Below are 16,412 nucleotides of genomic sequence, written 5' to 3'. Positions count from 1 at the left end.
GAAATGAACATAGTAAACACTACTAGATTGTGTAATTAATAATAGAAATTTTAAGTGTGCCAAATAATTCCTAATTTCAAATGTTTCCAAAAAAGTAACGTTTACTATACATTACTGTTAAATGATGTAGTAAAGGCAGCAGAGGATCAAGTAGGTAAAAAAAAAGGGCTAGTAAAAATCCTTGGGTAACAGGAGAAATATTGAATTTAATTGATGAATGAAGAAAATATAAAAATGCAATAAATGAAGCAGGTAAAAAGGAATAAAAACGTCTCAAAAATGAGATCAACAGGAAGTGCAAAATGGCTAAGCAGGGATGGCTAGAGGACAAATTTAAGGATGTAGAGGCTTATCTCACTAGGGCTAAGATAGATACTCCCTACAGGAAAATTAAAGAGACCTTTGGAGAAAAGAGAACCACTTGTATGAATATCAGGAGCTTAGATGGAAACCCAGTTCTAAGCAAAGAAGGGAAAGCAGAAAGATGGAAGGAGTATAAAGAGGGTCTATACAAGGGCAATGTACTTGAGGACAATATTATGGAAGAGGATGTAGATGAAATGGGAGATATGATTCTGCGTGAAGAGTTTGACACAGGACTGAAAGACGAGAGTCAAAGCAAGGCCCCGGGAGTAGACAACATTCCATTAGAACTTCTGACAGCCTGGGGAGAGCCAGTCCTGACAAAACTCTACCATCTGGTGAACAAGATGTATGAGACTCTGGTGAACAAGATGTATGAGACAGGCAAAATACCCTCAGACTTCAAGAAGAATATAATAATTCCAATCCCAAAGAAAGCAGGTGTTGACAGATGTGAAAATTACCGAACTATTAGTTCAATAAGTCACAGCTGCAAAATACTACCGCAAATTGTTTGCAGACGAATGGCAAAACTGGTAGAAGCCAACCTCGGGGAAGATCAGTTTGGATTCCGTAGAAATACTGAAACACGTGAGGCAATACTGACCTTACGACTTATCTTAGAAGATAGATTAAGGAAAGGCAAACCTACATTTCTAGCATTTGTAAACTTAGAGAAAGCTTTTGACTATGTTGACTGGAATACTCTCTTTCAAATTCTGAAGGTGGCAGGGGTAAAATACAGGGACTGAAAGGCTATTTACAATTTGTACAGAAACCAGATGGCAGTTATAAGAGTCGAGGGGCATGAAAGGGAAGCAGTGGTTGGGAAGGGAGTGAGACAGGGTTGTAGCCTCTCCCCGATGATATTCAATCTGTATATAGAACAAGCAGTGAAGGAAACAAAAGAAAAATTTGGAGTAGGAATTAAAATCCATGGAGAAGAAATAAAAACTTTGAGGTTCGCCAATGACATTGCAATTCTGTCAGAGACAGCAAAGGACTTGGAAAAACAGTTGAACGGAACACAATGGACAGTGTGTAACGCCGGAAATGCATATCCTCCTATTTTCATCTATTGTAGTATAATTTTTTTCCTTGCTTTGTTACCTCAAGATATGGCATTTGTGTCTCTTTGTATATTGTAATTGTTTTACTGTTTGTATATATAGATTTATACATTTATGTCGATGTATAATTGGTTTGTTTCGTAAATATTATTTGTATTTTTACGCTGGGTCTTGCCTAGGGAAGACTGCTATCGAACAATTACATCGATAGGTCGTGTGAAGAATCAAAGTGTGTAGGATCTTTGGTAGTGTTAACTCTGCCGCGTGGAGCGCGGGCTGAGCAGAAAGAGTCTGGCTGGAGTAGCGAGTGGAGCAGGTGTGTTGTGTGACGCTCCCGCGAGTTGCCGCGCTTTCGGGGTTTGGCAGCATGTAATCACGATCGACTTGCGATGATAGTTTCTGACATGGTGTCGCGGACGGGAAACATTAACTAGCGCACATCAAGAGCCCGTTTCGTCTGGTGACCGTGTCGAGAAGAAGGCGCGCCAACATCCAGCTTCTGCAACAGCGACGGCCGACAATGAGTGACTGTCGCCACCTCCTCGACCGACGGCTTCAAACCTTCAATCAACCGACGAGGACGACTGGACGCACGTAAAGTTTTAGAACGGTATGGCAGACCTCAGCTTTTCAAACTGTTCCATTTTCGTCACTATAATTACAGCAACTTAACATGAACTTTTGTTGCTCATTGTCCCAATTGCATTACCAAGCAGAGTCCCTTCCTTTTCCGAAATGAACCCGAGTGTCGTTGAAATTCAAACGCCAGCATTAAAGTAATATAGCTAACTCGTTTTCACTGCTTTAATTTCAAAGTACAATTATGGCATTAATAGCTGGCTACAACATTCAGATTACACAAGCACGAATTAAGAGTGCGAGCTTTGTTACCGTATTTTAGCTTACCTGTGACTGCAGCTCAGCTTGGTACGTACTAAATTTTACTATTGTTAATTGTTCAGAATCATTTAATTCAAGTTCAAAGTTAAATCTCTTCTTTCTAAATTGCGTAGATTCAAGTAGCTTTTGAAATGGTTGTTGAGGTAGTCCAAGACTAACCGTATTTTACTGAATTTCGATGTGCTTCAGAAAGAAAGCTCACTTTTAACTTCAGTCACTAAATTAACTTTCGATTTTCCGGTTTTATTAATTCTTTTGCTAAATTAAGTCAGGGTGTAGCGAAATTTATTACTTCTGACAAACTTTCAGTTTTCACACTACACGTGTCAACCCTCAGTTGCCACGCTTCTAGTGCTAATTATATGTGTAATAACCTTTCTTTTTCAGTTACTATAGTAATTGTCCTTAGGACTGGCGACCGTGATTTCCCCCAAATCTCAAATACCTAATTACCGCTAGTTAATTGTTAACGTAACGGCTGCACATTTACTTTCTTTATTAACTTTACCCCTTTTCAAAATTAATTTCCACCAGTTTCATTAGCACATTTCCTTTCATTTAGATGTAACCCTTTCCTCCCTCTTTACCGACAGGTTACCTTCGGTGACGATTGCTTTTCCAAAACTCCCATTAGGTACACGCGGTTTCATTTTTCACTGTCATTAAGGTCGGTAAGTGAGGGGGAGGTTACACGTGGCGACCTGGTGACAGGACAATCTTCGGATTTGAGGTTGTTCTGGACACGAATTTTGCATTGTGCAAATCTCGTAACAAAGTACTGGTTACGTACAGGCCGTTACGTCAGCGAGAATAAGTAGTGGAAGTAATCCTAATTATATTTGAGATTTGGCATTTATATTGAAAATTATTAAAATGAGTGAAGGCAACAATTGCCAAAATTTGGTAGACTTGGATACGGAACAATCGGTCGAACAGTGGGAAACGCGCACGGCGGTTCCCATTGTTCAGGGGCAGGCGGCTAGCATGAAAGACGCGACCGCCGAAACGCAACAAAGAGCAGAAATAGAATTCCAAACTTCAGAAAATGTTTCGGAATCGGAAGCGAAAATCAAATCTGTACCCCTTGATGATGAGTACGGGGGAACATATATAGAGGAACCAGCTACGGAAGTAAAACCGGTAGTTTCCGGGAATTTAACTGATTTATTGAATGTTTTGATTAATGAAATCAAGAGTCAATCGGCAGAAATTAAAGCTCTGTCTGCCAAGCAAGAAGCTCAGTCTGCCAAGCAAGAAGCTCAGTCTGAAAAAATTGAACGAAAGCTAGACAATCAGAACAAAGCTATTAATGTTGTTAACAACAATGTTGGAGTTGTTAATACAAAAGTTGATAAAATCAAAGAAGATATTGTTGTAATTAATACCGAAATCGGTAATCTTAAACAGGAAATGATAGGCGTTCAGGCGGAAATTGCGAGCATAAATACTCGTTTTGATTCCGAAATTAGCAGAATCGAGAAAAGTGTAGGAGAAGCAGTTGCTCCGATCATCGAGAATAAGGTGGCGGAACAAATTCAATTAGTGAAAAAAGAGGATCAACAGAAGGTGGAAACTTTAAAGGCTTTAGTGTCCGAAGTAGACACTAAAGTGAGGGAGCAGGCTAATACCTGCGAAGAGAAAAAGAGGGAAGTGGAAACGCTTGCGACAACCACTTGCCAAGTAATTACGAGAGTGTCGGAATTAGAAAAGAAACTTGACGAAAAACAGAGCTATCTGCCAATCTGTGCACATAGTTCGGAATTGTTGACGAAAGAGGAGCGGTTCGACCCCTTGAAAAAAGGCGGTATTCACGCGACGGATTTCATTAAAAATTGTGAAAGAGTTTTACCCAGATCATGGACTAATGAGAGAAAAATTAATGCAGTTATTGATGTGCTGGCTGGTGATGCCAAGCGTTGGGGCTTAAACCTCAACATTACGAACCTGACTTTTGACGAGTTTAAAAATTTGTTTCTGGCTGAATACTGGTCAGAGCAAAAACAGCAAAGTGTCTGGCGCGAATTTGTCGTATCGAGGCCTTTCGATGCAAATTCGCGTGGTTCGATGAGGGAGTTTTGTGAGGGCTGGATCCGCAAGTTGGAATATTTGCGTGATCGCCGCACGGAATCCGAAATAGTCTGGGAACTCTACAAGAAGCTTCCAGATGATACAAAACGCTACGTAGGAAGCAATTACAGGACAATCAATGATTTCCTGGAAAGAGTTGAGGACGAGGACAATTGGCGCAGTAATCGCGACAGTGGTAGAGGCCGTGGTAACAACAACGGGTACCACCCCAACCATAACAACGATAACCATGGGAATAATGCATACCGCAGCAATAACAATAATGGTTCGGACCGTAATAACAATCGGTACTATGCAAATAATAACAGGAATGACAGAAACCAGTATCATACTAACGTGATACGGGCTTCACAGAATAGTAATAACGCCAGAGGGTGTGATCAGCCGCCTCAGCGGCATCCGGGGAGCGTATCTGCTGGGACGAGACCGGGAAACCATTAGCCGCGCCGGTGAGGGGCCGAGCGGGCGTGGAGAAATTTTGGCGGCCCAATAACAGGAGAAAACCCAGGTATCGTCATTATGAAAATTCCGTGTGGAATAATCAACGGCGGGAGTGTGTGCCAGTGTTAGGAGAAAGGAGTGCGCCCACAAGTAGTAGATCAGCTGTATACACGGCAGTAGGTAGTACATTCACTGTCAGTGAGAACAATTTAAGTAGTGTTCCGGAAATCGATTATAAAGTGGCAGCTGTAATACCCACAGCGGAACTGGAGATTGAGTTTAAGAATGATTCGCAATTGTTGAGAGAAGATCAGATGTCGGATAACACGTCCGTCATCGAGCGAGGGGATGCAGAGAGGGATGAGGTCTGGTTAAGGCAGTTCGGTCGCTTATACGACGAACTAAGAGATTATAGGGATCTGTATGGGAGAAGTGTTTATGGGGAGCGCGTGCAGAATTTGCCGCGTCTCGTCCCGCAGGAAGATAGTGTTTGTGAAATGATAGAAAGTTCTGGCCCTAACCGGCAGACTTTACTAGAAATAGTTGATGTTAAGGGGGAGCACGAGCAAGATTCGTCGTGTTTCGTCCCGCAGGAGTTAGATATTGAAGTAGTAACGGAAAGTTCTGGCCCTAACCGGCAGACCTTACCGAAAGTTGTAGTGGTAGAAGTAGCCGACCCATCCGACGCAAACCTCCAGTTTAAACATTGTGAAAGTATTAAGGAGAAAGATTACGAGAATTTTAGTGATAGCCGGACACGATTGGTAGAAAAGCACGTAGATTACAGCGTGTATGAGGTTAGGGCTGACGTTATACGGTCGGACGATAGCAGTGGGGGTTGCGCAGATCCAGAGGAAGTAATTGCAGATACTACTGAGCACATTCCTCCAGGTAGATTGGCAGAGGAGATCAATCTGGCCAAAGATGAATCAACGAAGGTGACAATTAGTAAATTGATAGCAAAGCGACACTCAATAGTTGACGAGTTACAGGAAAAGGTTTCGGTATTGGAGGCGAAGCTACAGACTAAGCCTCAGGACAAACGTGTTGAAATTAAAACTGTAAGTGAACAGAGGCTGAAAAAGCCGCCAGATAAGCCGGATTTAGGATCAAAGCCGGATGGTTTTTTCTGGAATGACCTGGATATAGACGAGGATTTACTGTGGGAAAATAAAGAAACAGTCGAGGACAAGTGTAGACAGATAGTAGTGTCTGTTAATATGCATGACCTACAACTAAACGTGTTGATTGACACCGGTGCAGAATTGAGTGCTGTATCTGGGAAAATATTTGAGTTACTGAAAGACAGACCTGGCATCGTAGTTATGCCAGTAACAGGAGTGAAAATTATCGGTGCTACTGGGAAGGCCAGTAAACCGGTCACAAAACAGATTTTTGTCAACTTCGAGATATGTGGGGCACGATTTCAACAAGAGTTTGTCGTCGTGCCAGACTTGACTACGGAAGTAATTATCGGGTTAGATTGGCTATTAAAGTACCGTTCGGTGATTAATTGCGAAAGCAAAACTTTGACATGTACGTCACAAGATAAAACGATAATAGTTAGTTTTGACGAGGCAGGAGACGGTGTGCATAAGCAATACCAGCCTATACACATTGTTAACTGGCCGGATGACATTGACGTAGGAATGAATTTGAACTACTGTAATGTGAGGAATCTCGGAATTGACAATAGTGTAGAAAGTGAATTGGAAAGTATTGTAGACGGTGTGCCAAACGTAACACACGAACAAAGACGAGGTCTGTATGAAGTAATAATGAGGAATAAGAGTGTGTTTTCAGACAAACCGGGACTTGTGGAAGGATATAAATGCAAATTGCATGTAATTCCTCACGAACCATTCTTCGTGAGACCGTATGCTATACCGCTGTCCAAAAAGGAAGCAGTGCAACGGGAGATAGATAAGATGATCGAATGGGGAGTGATTGAAAGAAGTACAAGTCCATACAATAACGGTTTGGTCATTGTAGCAAAACGGGATGGTAGTGTGCGTATTGTGATTGACGCACGCACGTTGAATAGGGTCGTTCAACGCGAAACAGACAGACCAGAGAGTATGGAGGAGATTTTGCAACGTTTTCATGACGTTAAGTTCATGACTAGCCTCGATCTGACGGCTAGTTACTGGCAAATAGAACTCGAAGAAGAATATAGGCCATACACCGCCTTCTTGTTTGCGGGCAGGTGTTATCAGTATAGAGTACTGCCGTTTGGACTTAATATATCTGTGTCCGTATTCATCAGGGCCCTAGATAAAGTGCTAGGACCGGCTTTGAGTTCAAGATTAACTGTATATGTTGACGACCTATTGTTGGCCAATGCCACTTGGCATGACCATTGTGACCTGTTAGATGAAGTTCTTAGAGCATTGCGCCGTGGCGGAATGACTCTGAAGCTAAAGAAATGCGAATTTGTGAAGCAGGAACTGAAATTTTTAGGGCATGTAATTACCACTGCTGGTATTACGAAGGACCCAGAGAAACTAGAGGCAATAAGGAATTGTCCTCCACCCAAGTCTAGGAAACAGTTAAAAAGTTTTCTAGGGTTAACAGGATTTTACCGCAAATTTGTAAAAGGACAAGTGTTTAATGATGAAAATTTGAATAACCTCTTACGCAAAAACGTTCCGTTTGTGTGGACTGACGGGTGTCAGGCCGCTTTCGAGAGATTAAAAGACGAGTTGTTAAGATCTAACATACTATTTCATCCTGATTTATCGCTACCCTTCCATCTGGGAACGGATTCGTCGAATTACGGGGTGGGGGTATAACTGTTCCAAGAAGTTGGTGAAGGAGAGGACAAGGAACACCGGACGATAGCGTTCGCGAGTCGAACTTTATCAAAAAGTGAGCGAAACTACACGATTTCTGAGAAAGAGTGTCTCGCTATCGTGTGGGGATTCAAGAAGTTCAAAGGTTACCTATGGGACCGTAAGGTGATTATTCATACGGACCATAAGGCACTCACTTATCTGAAGGATTGTAAACTACTTCACGAAAGACTGACTAGGTGGTCGCTGTATTTACAGCAATTTAACTATGACATCTGTTACGTAAAAGGGACCGACAATTGCGTAGCGGATGCGCTGTCGCGGTTGCCCGAGTCTAATCAAGATGTATTGAAAGATGAGTCAGATGGAGTGGTCAAATTATACTATTTTAAAGAAGTTGAGGGACGTAAATTAGTAGTGGACATCTGTAAGAATCTACGTCGTCATCAGAACGAGGACGGTTGTTTAAATATGGTGAAAACCCGATATGACGAAAGGAGTCCAGAAGGAGAGAAATTAAGAAAGTATTACAAGATATACGATCATATCTTGTACATACGTAAGGGTGAAGATAGTAATATTTGGCGGGTATGCTGGCCCACCAAATACGTCACGGAAATAATAGACTACTACCATTTGGCGTATGGTCACTGTGGACCTAAGAAATGTACGGAAAAGCTGAGTGAAGTAGTGCATTTTAACAACATGTTAAAACGCGTTACTGACAGAGTGAAAACTTGCGATTTATGTCAGAAGGTGAAGGTTACCAACTGTATGAGTCGTGGTCCTATGCAAAGTATAAGGCCTAACGACACCTTTGAATTACTGTGCGTGGACTTGTACGGACCTTTGCCCAAGTCATCAGGAAACTTTGCCTACATTTTAGTAGTGCTAGAAGCTTTTTCCAAGTTCATCAAACTATACCCGATTAGGAAAGCTACAGCCAAAGCGGTCTATAGCAAGCTTGTGAACGATTATTTTGTTCATATTGGCAAGCCCAAGGCGATTCTATCAGATAATGGGGCACAATTTACTTCTAAGTTGTGGAATGAAGGCATGGAAAGTAATGGGGTCAAGGTGATCCATATTTCAGCTTACTGTCCGGCTGGGAATCCCGCTGAGAGGTATATGCGCGAGCTAGGCCGACTTTGCCGTACCTATTGCCATCACAATCATAGGGCATGGGGCAAATATGTAGCAGTATTTGAGAGAATTATGAACACCTTGAGACATGAATCTACGGGATTTTCTCCAGAGGAAATCCTGTTGGATGACAGAAGTAAAAGTTTAGTGGAGGAGATAATCAAATTCCCTCCACAGATTGACATTAGTATTGGTGTGAAAAAAGATCGTTTGCGAGAAGTAATGAAGCTAAAAGCCGATGCTCGCATACGTCGTCATGACGCTAAAACGCGTTTTGCTAAGTTTGCAATCGGAGACTTAGTACTTGTAAAAGCTCATGAGAAATCGAGCGAGATAGACAATGAAATCTCTAAATTTAAGTTTGTTTATAATGGACCATATAAAGTCATTGGTATACCTCACACAAATGCTTATTGCTTAGAGTATCCAAGCTCTGGAAAACGATTAGGTATACGGAATATTGTAGACTTGAAATTGTACCAACCTAGGATCGATTAATACCACACAATGGGTAATTTGTACAGTATGTAAATATAGAGTGTAAGATTTAAGGATGTGCCATGTTACGATGCTTTTGCCTGACCTAGAGGTCATTAAAGAAATTGTAATTAATAAGTATTTAATTTTGACTAAATGATTTAAGAGTAACTGATTAGTAATCATCTGAAAAATCCAAGCTGCTAGTTTAAGTTTTCAGCTGAGTCACAGTAGATTAAGGAATGTAAATATGATTTTGTAACTTGCTGTAATATTTCATGAATGTGTGTTTTTATTAGTCATTGCCGATGTACTTAGACGCTGTTTTAAGTTTCAGGCTAGTACATGCGTGTCATGATGGACAGTGTTGAGTTATCCGCTGTGATAGTGTTTATGGACTCCTTGAGATTACTCGGGAGTGAGTTTTTCCGAAAGAATTCAGTGAAACGGACGTTCTGCAAATGCCGTTACACAGGCGAGTGAGATCAAGCGTGCCGCACAGGCGGGCGCAACAATAATGGCGAGGCGAAGCCGCTGTCGGCTCTTGTGCCGCTGTCGGCTCTTGTGCCGCTGTCGGCATCCTTTGTACTTGCGAGTACGGAAGGTGGAGTTGTTTTTCTTCCCGGACAGCTGATGTGAAAGAATTCTGCTGTCAATATTTATGTTTTATTTTATCTGCTGTATATTATTTTCTTGTTTAGCGTTAATTGGACATGACGAGAATATTAATTATGAAAAGGTTACATAAAAATGTGTATTCTATGTAATTAATTATTAGTTTGCGTATTTTGATATACCTGTTTTTTATGACCATGTACTCGGATCAATTTTGCAAATAGTATTCCATTTCTTATAGTGTTACGAATTTTAATGATTTTGGAATAGCTAAACCATTTTCTATGTTTTTTATGAATTTTGATATGTTGTCAACCTGTTTTACTTTGTGCAAGATGACAGAGTGGAATAAGATTAGGAGTATCTCCAGTCAATTATTATTGTATAAAAATTGGTTTATGATTAATTAGACGAATGCTAAATTTTTTTGCTATTTTGAGCATATGCATTTCTGCTGTTTCTTTTTTGGGACATTTTCTGAGTCTGTTTACGATACACGAACATCCTCAGACAGTGTGGGGCACGTGTAACGCCGGAAATGCATATCCTCCTATTTTCATCTATTGTAGTATAATGTTTTTCCTTGCTTTGTTACCTCAAGATATGACATTTGTGTCTCTTTGTATATTGTAATTGTTTTACTGTTTGTATATATAGATTTATACATTTATGTCGATGTGTAATTGGTTTGTTTCGTAAATATTATTTGTATTTTTACGCTGGGTCTTGCCTAGGGAAGACTGCTATCGAACAATTACATCGATAGGTCGTGTGAAGAATCAAAGTGTGTAGGATCTTTGGTAGTGTTACCTCTGCCGCGTGGAGCGCGGGCTGAGCAGAAAGAGTCTGGCTGGAGTAGCGAGTGGAGCAGGTGTGTTGTGTGACGCTCCCGCGAGTTGCCGCGCTTTCGGGGTTTGGCAGCATGTAATCGCGATCGACTTGCGATGATAGTTTCTGACATGGTGTCGCGGACGGGAAACATTAACTAGCGCACATCAAGAGCCCGTTTCGTCTGGTGACCGTGTCGAGAAGAAGGCGCGCCAACATCCAGCTTCTGCAACAGCGACGGCCGACAATGAGTGACTGTCGCCACCTCCTCGACCGACGGCTTCAAACCTTCAATCAACCGACGAGGAAGACTGGACGCGCGTAAAGTTTTAGAACGGTATGGCAGACCTCAGCTTTTCAAACTGTTCCATTTTCGTCACTATAATTACAGCAACTTAACATGAACTTTTGTTGCTCATTGTCCCAATTGCATTACCAAGCAGAGTCCCTTCCTTTTCCGAAATGAACCCGAGTGTCGTTGAAATTCAAACGCCAGCAGTAAAGTAATATAGCTAACTCGTTTTCACTGCTTTAATTTCAAAGTACAATTATGGCATTAATAGCTGGCTACAACATTCAGATTACACAAGCACGAATTAAGAGTGCGAGCTTTGTTACCGTATTTTAGCTTACCTGTGACTGCAGCTCAGCTTGGTACGTACTAAATTTTACTATTGTTAATTGTTCAGAATCATTTAATTCAAGTTCAAAGTTAAATCTCTTCTTTCTAAATTGCGTAGATTCAAGTAGCTTTTGAAATGGTTGTTGAGGTAGTCCAAGACTAACCGTATTTTACTGAATTTCGATGTGCTTCAGAAAGAAAGCTCACTTTTAACTTCAGTCACTAAATTAACTTTCGATTTTCCGGTTTTATTAATTCTTTTGCTAAATTAAGTCAGGGTGTAGCGAAATTTATTACTTCTGACAAACTTTCAGTTTTCACACTACACGTGTCAACCCTCAGTTGCCACGCTTCTAGTGCTAATTATATGTGTAATAACCTTTCTTTTTCAGTTACTATAGTAATTGTCCTTAGGACTGGCGACCGTGATTTCCCCCAAATCTCAAATACCTAATTACCGCTAGTTAATTGTTAACGTAATGGCTGCACATTTACTTTCTTTATTAACTTTACCCCTTTTCAAAATTAATTTCCACCAGTTTCATTAGCACATTTCCTTTCATTTAGATGTAACCCTTTCCTCCCTCTTTACCGACAGGTTAACTTCGGTGACGATTGCTTTTCCAAAACTCCCATTAGGTACACACGGTTTCATTTTTCACTGTCATTAAGGTCGGTAAGTGAGGGGGAGGTTACAAGTGTCTTGAAAGGAGAATATAAGATGAACATAAACAAAAACAAAACAAGGATAATGGAATGTAGTCGAATTAAGTCGGGTGATGCTGATGGAATTAGATTAGGAAATGAGACACTTAAAGTAGTAAAGGAGTTTTGCTATTTGGGGAGCAAAATAACTGACGATGGTCGAAGTAGAGAGGATATAAAATGTAGACAGGCAATGGCAAGGAAAGTGTTTCTGAAGAAGAGAAATTTGCTAACAGCGAGTATAGATTTAAGTGTCAGGAAGTTATTTCTGAAAGTATTTGTATGGAGTGTAGCCATGTATGGAAGTGAAACATGGATGATAAATAGTTTAGACAAGAAGAGAATAGAAGCTTTTGAAATGTGCTACAGAAGAATGCTGAAGATTAGATGGGTAGATCACAAAGAGGAGTTTGTGGCACAACTTGACTAGAAGAAGGGATCGTTTGGTAGGACATGTTCTGAGGCATCAAGGGATCACCAGTTTAGGTTTGGAGGGCAGTGTGGAGGGTAAAAATCGTAGAGGGAGACCAAGACATGAATAAACTGAGCAGATTCAGAAGGATGTAGGTTGCAGTAGGTACTGGGAGATGAAGAAGCTTGCACAGGATAGAGTAGCATGGAGAGCTGCATCAACCCAGTCTCAGGACTGAAGACCTCAACAACAACAACAACTGTACATTCAGAACTAGTGTTTATCAGTTACAACATCCAAGATAAAGTAATTTCTGTTCGTAAATTTTAGCTTGAAATATAGAATATTGAGTATAAAATTATATGAAAGTTTTCAGAAAAGCTGCTGAGATAATATTGACTTGTCCAAAATTCGAAAAATATTACTTGTATTGACAACTACTGTTGAGGAAAAGTAATTCTATAGGAGGATGTCCCATTACAGCATGTCATTTGATAACTCCAATGTTAGTAAAGTGTGAGATAGAATGGTGTTTTATGGTATGACTGTGGTTCATATAAGAGATCTCCACCCAATGCACTCTAAAAGAAAACATTTATTTTCTACTCCCCTTATTCTTAGTGGACCTAATCTAATTAGCAGAATTGTGTAGTCCACTGTCAAGGAAAATGTCTCTTATGTGAACTCCTTTGCCAAGTGCTTCCAGGATAACACTTGTAGCTTGAGCTATGGCTGAGCGTGTGCTTTTACTAGACCTGAAACCAAACTGTTATTTACACAGACGATTGTATTTTGTTAAGTACACTGTAAGCCTATTTTTCATGATTCAATAGAAAATGGTGAGGCTAATAAAATGGGACTATAATGTTCTAGGTTTTATGCATCACTTTTTGTATGTAGACAGGACTTTAACATGATTTATTGTCTCTGGGAAGCAAACTGTCATGAAGGATTCATTTATGATGCGCACTAAAGGGTCTTTGATACTGTCTATACAGTCTTCCAGTAAGCACACGGGCACTTTATGTATACCTGCTGACGTTTTATTTTTTAGGCTGCACACAACATTGCTTAGTTCTTCTCCAGTGGTGCATCACAGTTTCATTGTGTTTGTAACATAGTTCAGTATTTACATCTCTCTTCCTTCATGCCACATAATCAGTGATTGGTCATCCTTGTGTCAGTGTTAATCCATGGTGATATTATAAAGCTGTGCATAATGTTGAAGAATGTGTGAATGCGTTGCAGAATCCATTTGGATTAATTGTGTTGATGTTTAAATCCCCACAAAACAGAAGTTTCACATTAGCATTAGAAACTGTGTCCTGTTCTTGAATTAGTTTTGCAATGGAAGTGTCCTTGTCAGCACTAGGAGAATGATGAATGTGTAGCACAGTTCATGTTTGGAACATAAATGGTTTCTTGTCTATATTGTTGAGATCTCTACATGTTTTTCTTCACTTGAGTGAGACATTATCATTGCTAACTTTATACATACACACACACATTCTATGACAAATAGGGATGACTCACCACCTCTCAAAGTGGTCATACCATAATGGCACGCTAGGTTGTAGGAGTTTAGAGCCACAAATGTTAGTTTAGAACCCACACACAAATGTGCTGTTAAGCAAACAAGTGAGCTATCAGTATGCTACAGTTTCACTTCTAGCTGTTGCACTTAATTCTTAGGGACTGGTTATTTTGGTGTAGAACTGAGAAAGTCTATGTATTTTCTCTTTGCAGATGTTGGACCACTTGATGTCTTTGGGAATGTCCTTATCAGACTGCTGGTGGGATCCTGAGCACAATACAACATTGCTGCACTGTGCAGCACAGTTTAGTGTGGAAATTGTGAAGAAATTAATGGACAGTGGTCATACTGAATATGCACGTGACAACAAAGGACGCACAGCATTGCATGTTGCAGTTACATCAGAAAATTACATTGTAACAAAGTATTTGGTGGAAGAAGCACATGTCCCAGTGAATGACAGGGATGCTGATGACAGAACACCTTTAATGTTAGCAATCAGCAGTAACTGGTGGTATCCTGATGTATGTGATATGCTTGAGATTCTGGTGAATGCAGGAGCAGACATTAGTGCTCAAGACAAAGATGGGAATACTGTCTACCAGTTGGCACAAAGGTCTTGGTCTGACACAACTATCGACTTACTAGATTATATGCAGCATCGACTCTGATTACATATGGGTGAGTTGAAAAGGTTTGACTCAGGTCTAATTTACAGTGTTTTTTTCTGTACACTGAATATGTATGTACTTTGTATTACATTTATATGTCACTGGAATAAAGAACTACATTTTTCATCAAATATTCATATTGCGACATACTTGTGCATGAAAGAACTTAATTCCATGAAAGAATAAAAATATACAACATATCAGTACTTAATGTACACTTACTGGCTGAAAATTCCTTCTCATTTCTTATCCAACCAGGCAGGTAAGTTAAAATGTTGATTTCTTGAAGAAGATCATGGGATTTCCGTGTTTTATGGGGATAGGCATAATCCCGCTGTATCATCAGGTTCTGAAACCAGTGTAGCAATTCCCTCAGAAATCACTGTAATGTAAGTGCTCCTGACTTGTACCATTTTAGTATTTTAAATGTCTACTGTACATAATTTTATCAATGAGAACAATCAACCGATAATTATGACAACGCATGTCCTTCTAGAACATTCCACATGCCTTTGCAATGAATATCAAGTTTTTTACCAAATAGGATATATATATAAACACAGATGATGTGACTTACCGAACGAAAGTGTTGGCAGGTCGATAGACACACAAACAAACACAAACATACACATGAAATTCAAGCTTTCACAACAAACTGTTGCCTCATCAGGAAAGAGGGAAGGAGAGGGAAAGACGAAAGGATGTGGGTTTTAAGGGAGAGGGTAAGGAGTCATTCCAATCCCGGGAGCGGAAAGACTTACCTTAGGGGGACTTACCTTAGGGGGAAAGAAGGGGTATGCACTCACACACACACACACACACACATATCCATCCGCACATACACAGACACAAGCAGATATATACAAAGATGATGTAACTTACCAAACAAAAGCGTTTGCATGTTGATAGACACACAAACAAACACAAACACACACACAAAATTCAAGCTTTTGCATCCAACGGTTGCTTCATCAGGAAAGAGGGAAGGAGAGGGAAAGACGAAAGGATGTGGGTTTTAAGGGAGAGGGTAAGGGGTCATACTTACCTTAGGGGGAAAAAAGGACAGGTATACACTCGCACACACACATATCCATCCGCACATACACAGACACAAGCAGACATTTGTAAAGGCAAAGAGTTTGGGCAGAGATGTCAGTCGAGGCAGAAGTACAGAGGCAAAGATGTTGTTGAATGACAGGTGAGGTATGACAGGCGGCAACTTGAAATTAGCGGAGGTTGAGGCCAGGCAGGTAACGAGAAGAGAGGATATACTGAAGGGTAAGTTCCCATCTCCGGAGTTCTGACAGGTTGGTGTTAGTGGGAAGTATCCAGATAACCTGGACGGTGTAACACTGTGCCAAGATGTGCTGGCCATGCACCAAGGCATGTTTAGCCACAGGGTGATCCTCATTACCAACAAACACTGTCTGCCTGTGTCCATTCATGCGAATGGACAGTTTGTTGCTGGTCATTCCCACATAGAATGCGTCACAGTGTAGGCAGGTCAGTTGGTAGATCACGTGGGTGCTTTCACACGTGGCTCTGCCTTTGATCGTGTACACCTTCCGGGTTACAGGACTGGAGTAGGTGGTGGTGGGAGGGTGCATGGGACAGGTTTTACACCGGGGGCGCTTACAAGGGTAGGAGCCAGAGGGTAGGGAAGGTGGTTTGGGGATTTCATAGGGATGAACTAAGAGGTTACGAAGGTTAGGTGGACGGCGGAAAGACACTCTTGGTGGAGTGGGGAGGAT

The 16,412-nt window shown here is 40.8% G+C and overlaps 1 protein-coding gene across 1 annotated transcript in view; it reads left to right on the top strand.

Annotated features, from left to right (window-relative positions):
- The window catches only part of LOC126095109 (serine/threonine-protein phosphatase 6 regulatory ankyrin repeat subunit A-like), a 400,015-nt gene extending 385,245 nt beyond the window's left edge, over positions 1 to 14,770 (top strand). Inside the window, exon 17 of the mRNA XM_049909822.1 lies at positions 14,203 to 14,770. Coding sequence (XP_049765779.1) covers positions 14,203 to 14,661 — 459 coding nt within the window. The 3' untranslated portion in view covers positions 14,662 to 14,770. The remainder of the gene's footprint in view (positions 1 to 14,202) is intronic.
- Positions 14,771 to 16,412: the final 1,642 nt, after the last annotated feature.

This window comes from Schistocerca cancellata, chromosome 1 (assembly GCF_023864275.1).
Source record: "Schistocerca cancellata isolate TAMUIC-IGC-003103 chromosome 1, iqSchCanc2.1, whole genome shotgun sequence".
Taxonomy (NCBI): Eukaryota; Metazoa; Arthropoda; class Insecta; order Orthoptera; family Acrididae; genus Schistocerca; species Schistocerca cancellata.
The sequence above is the reverse complement of the archived record's forward strand: the minus strand, read 5'-3'. Positions and strand labels throughout refer to the sequence as shown.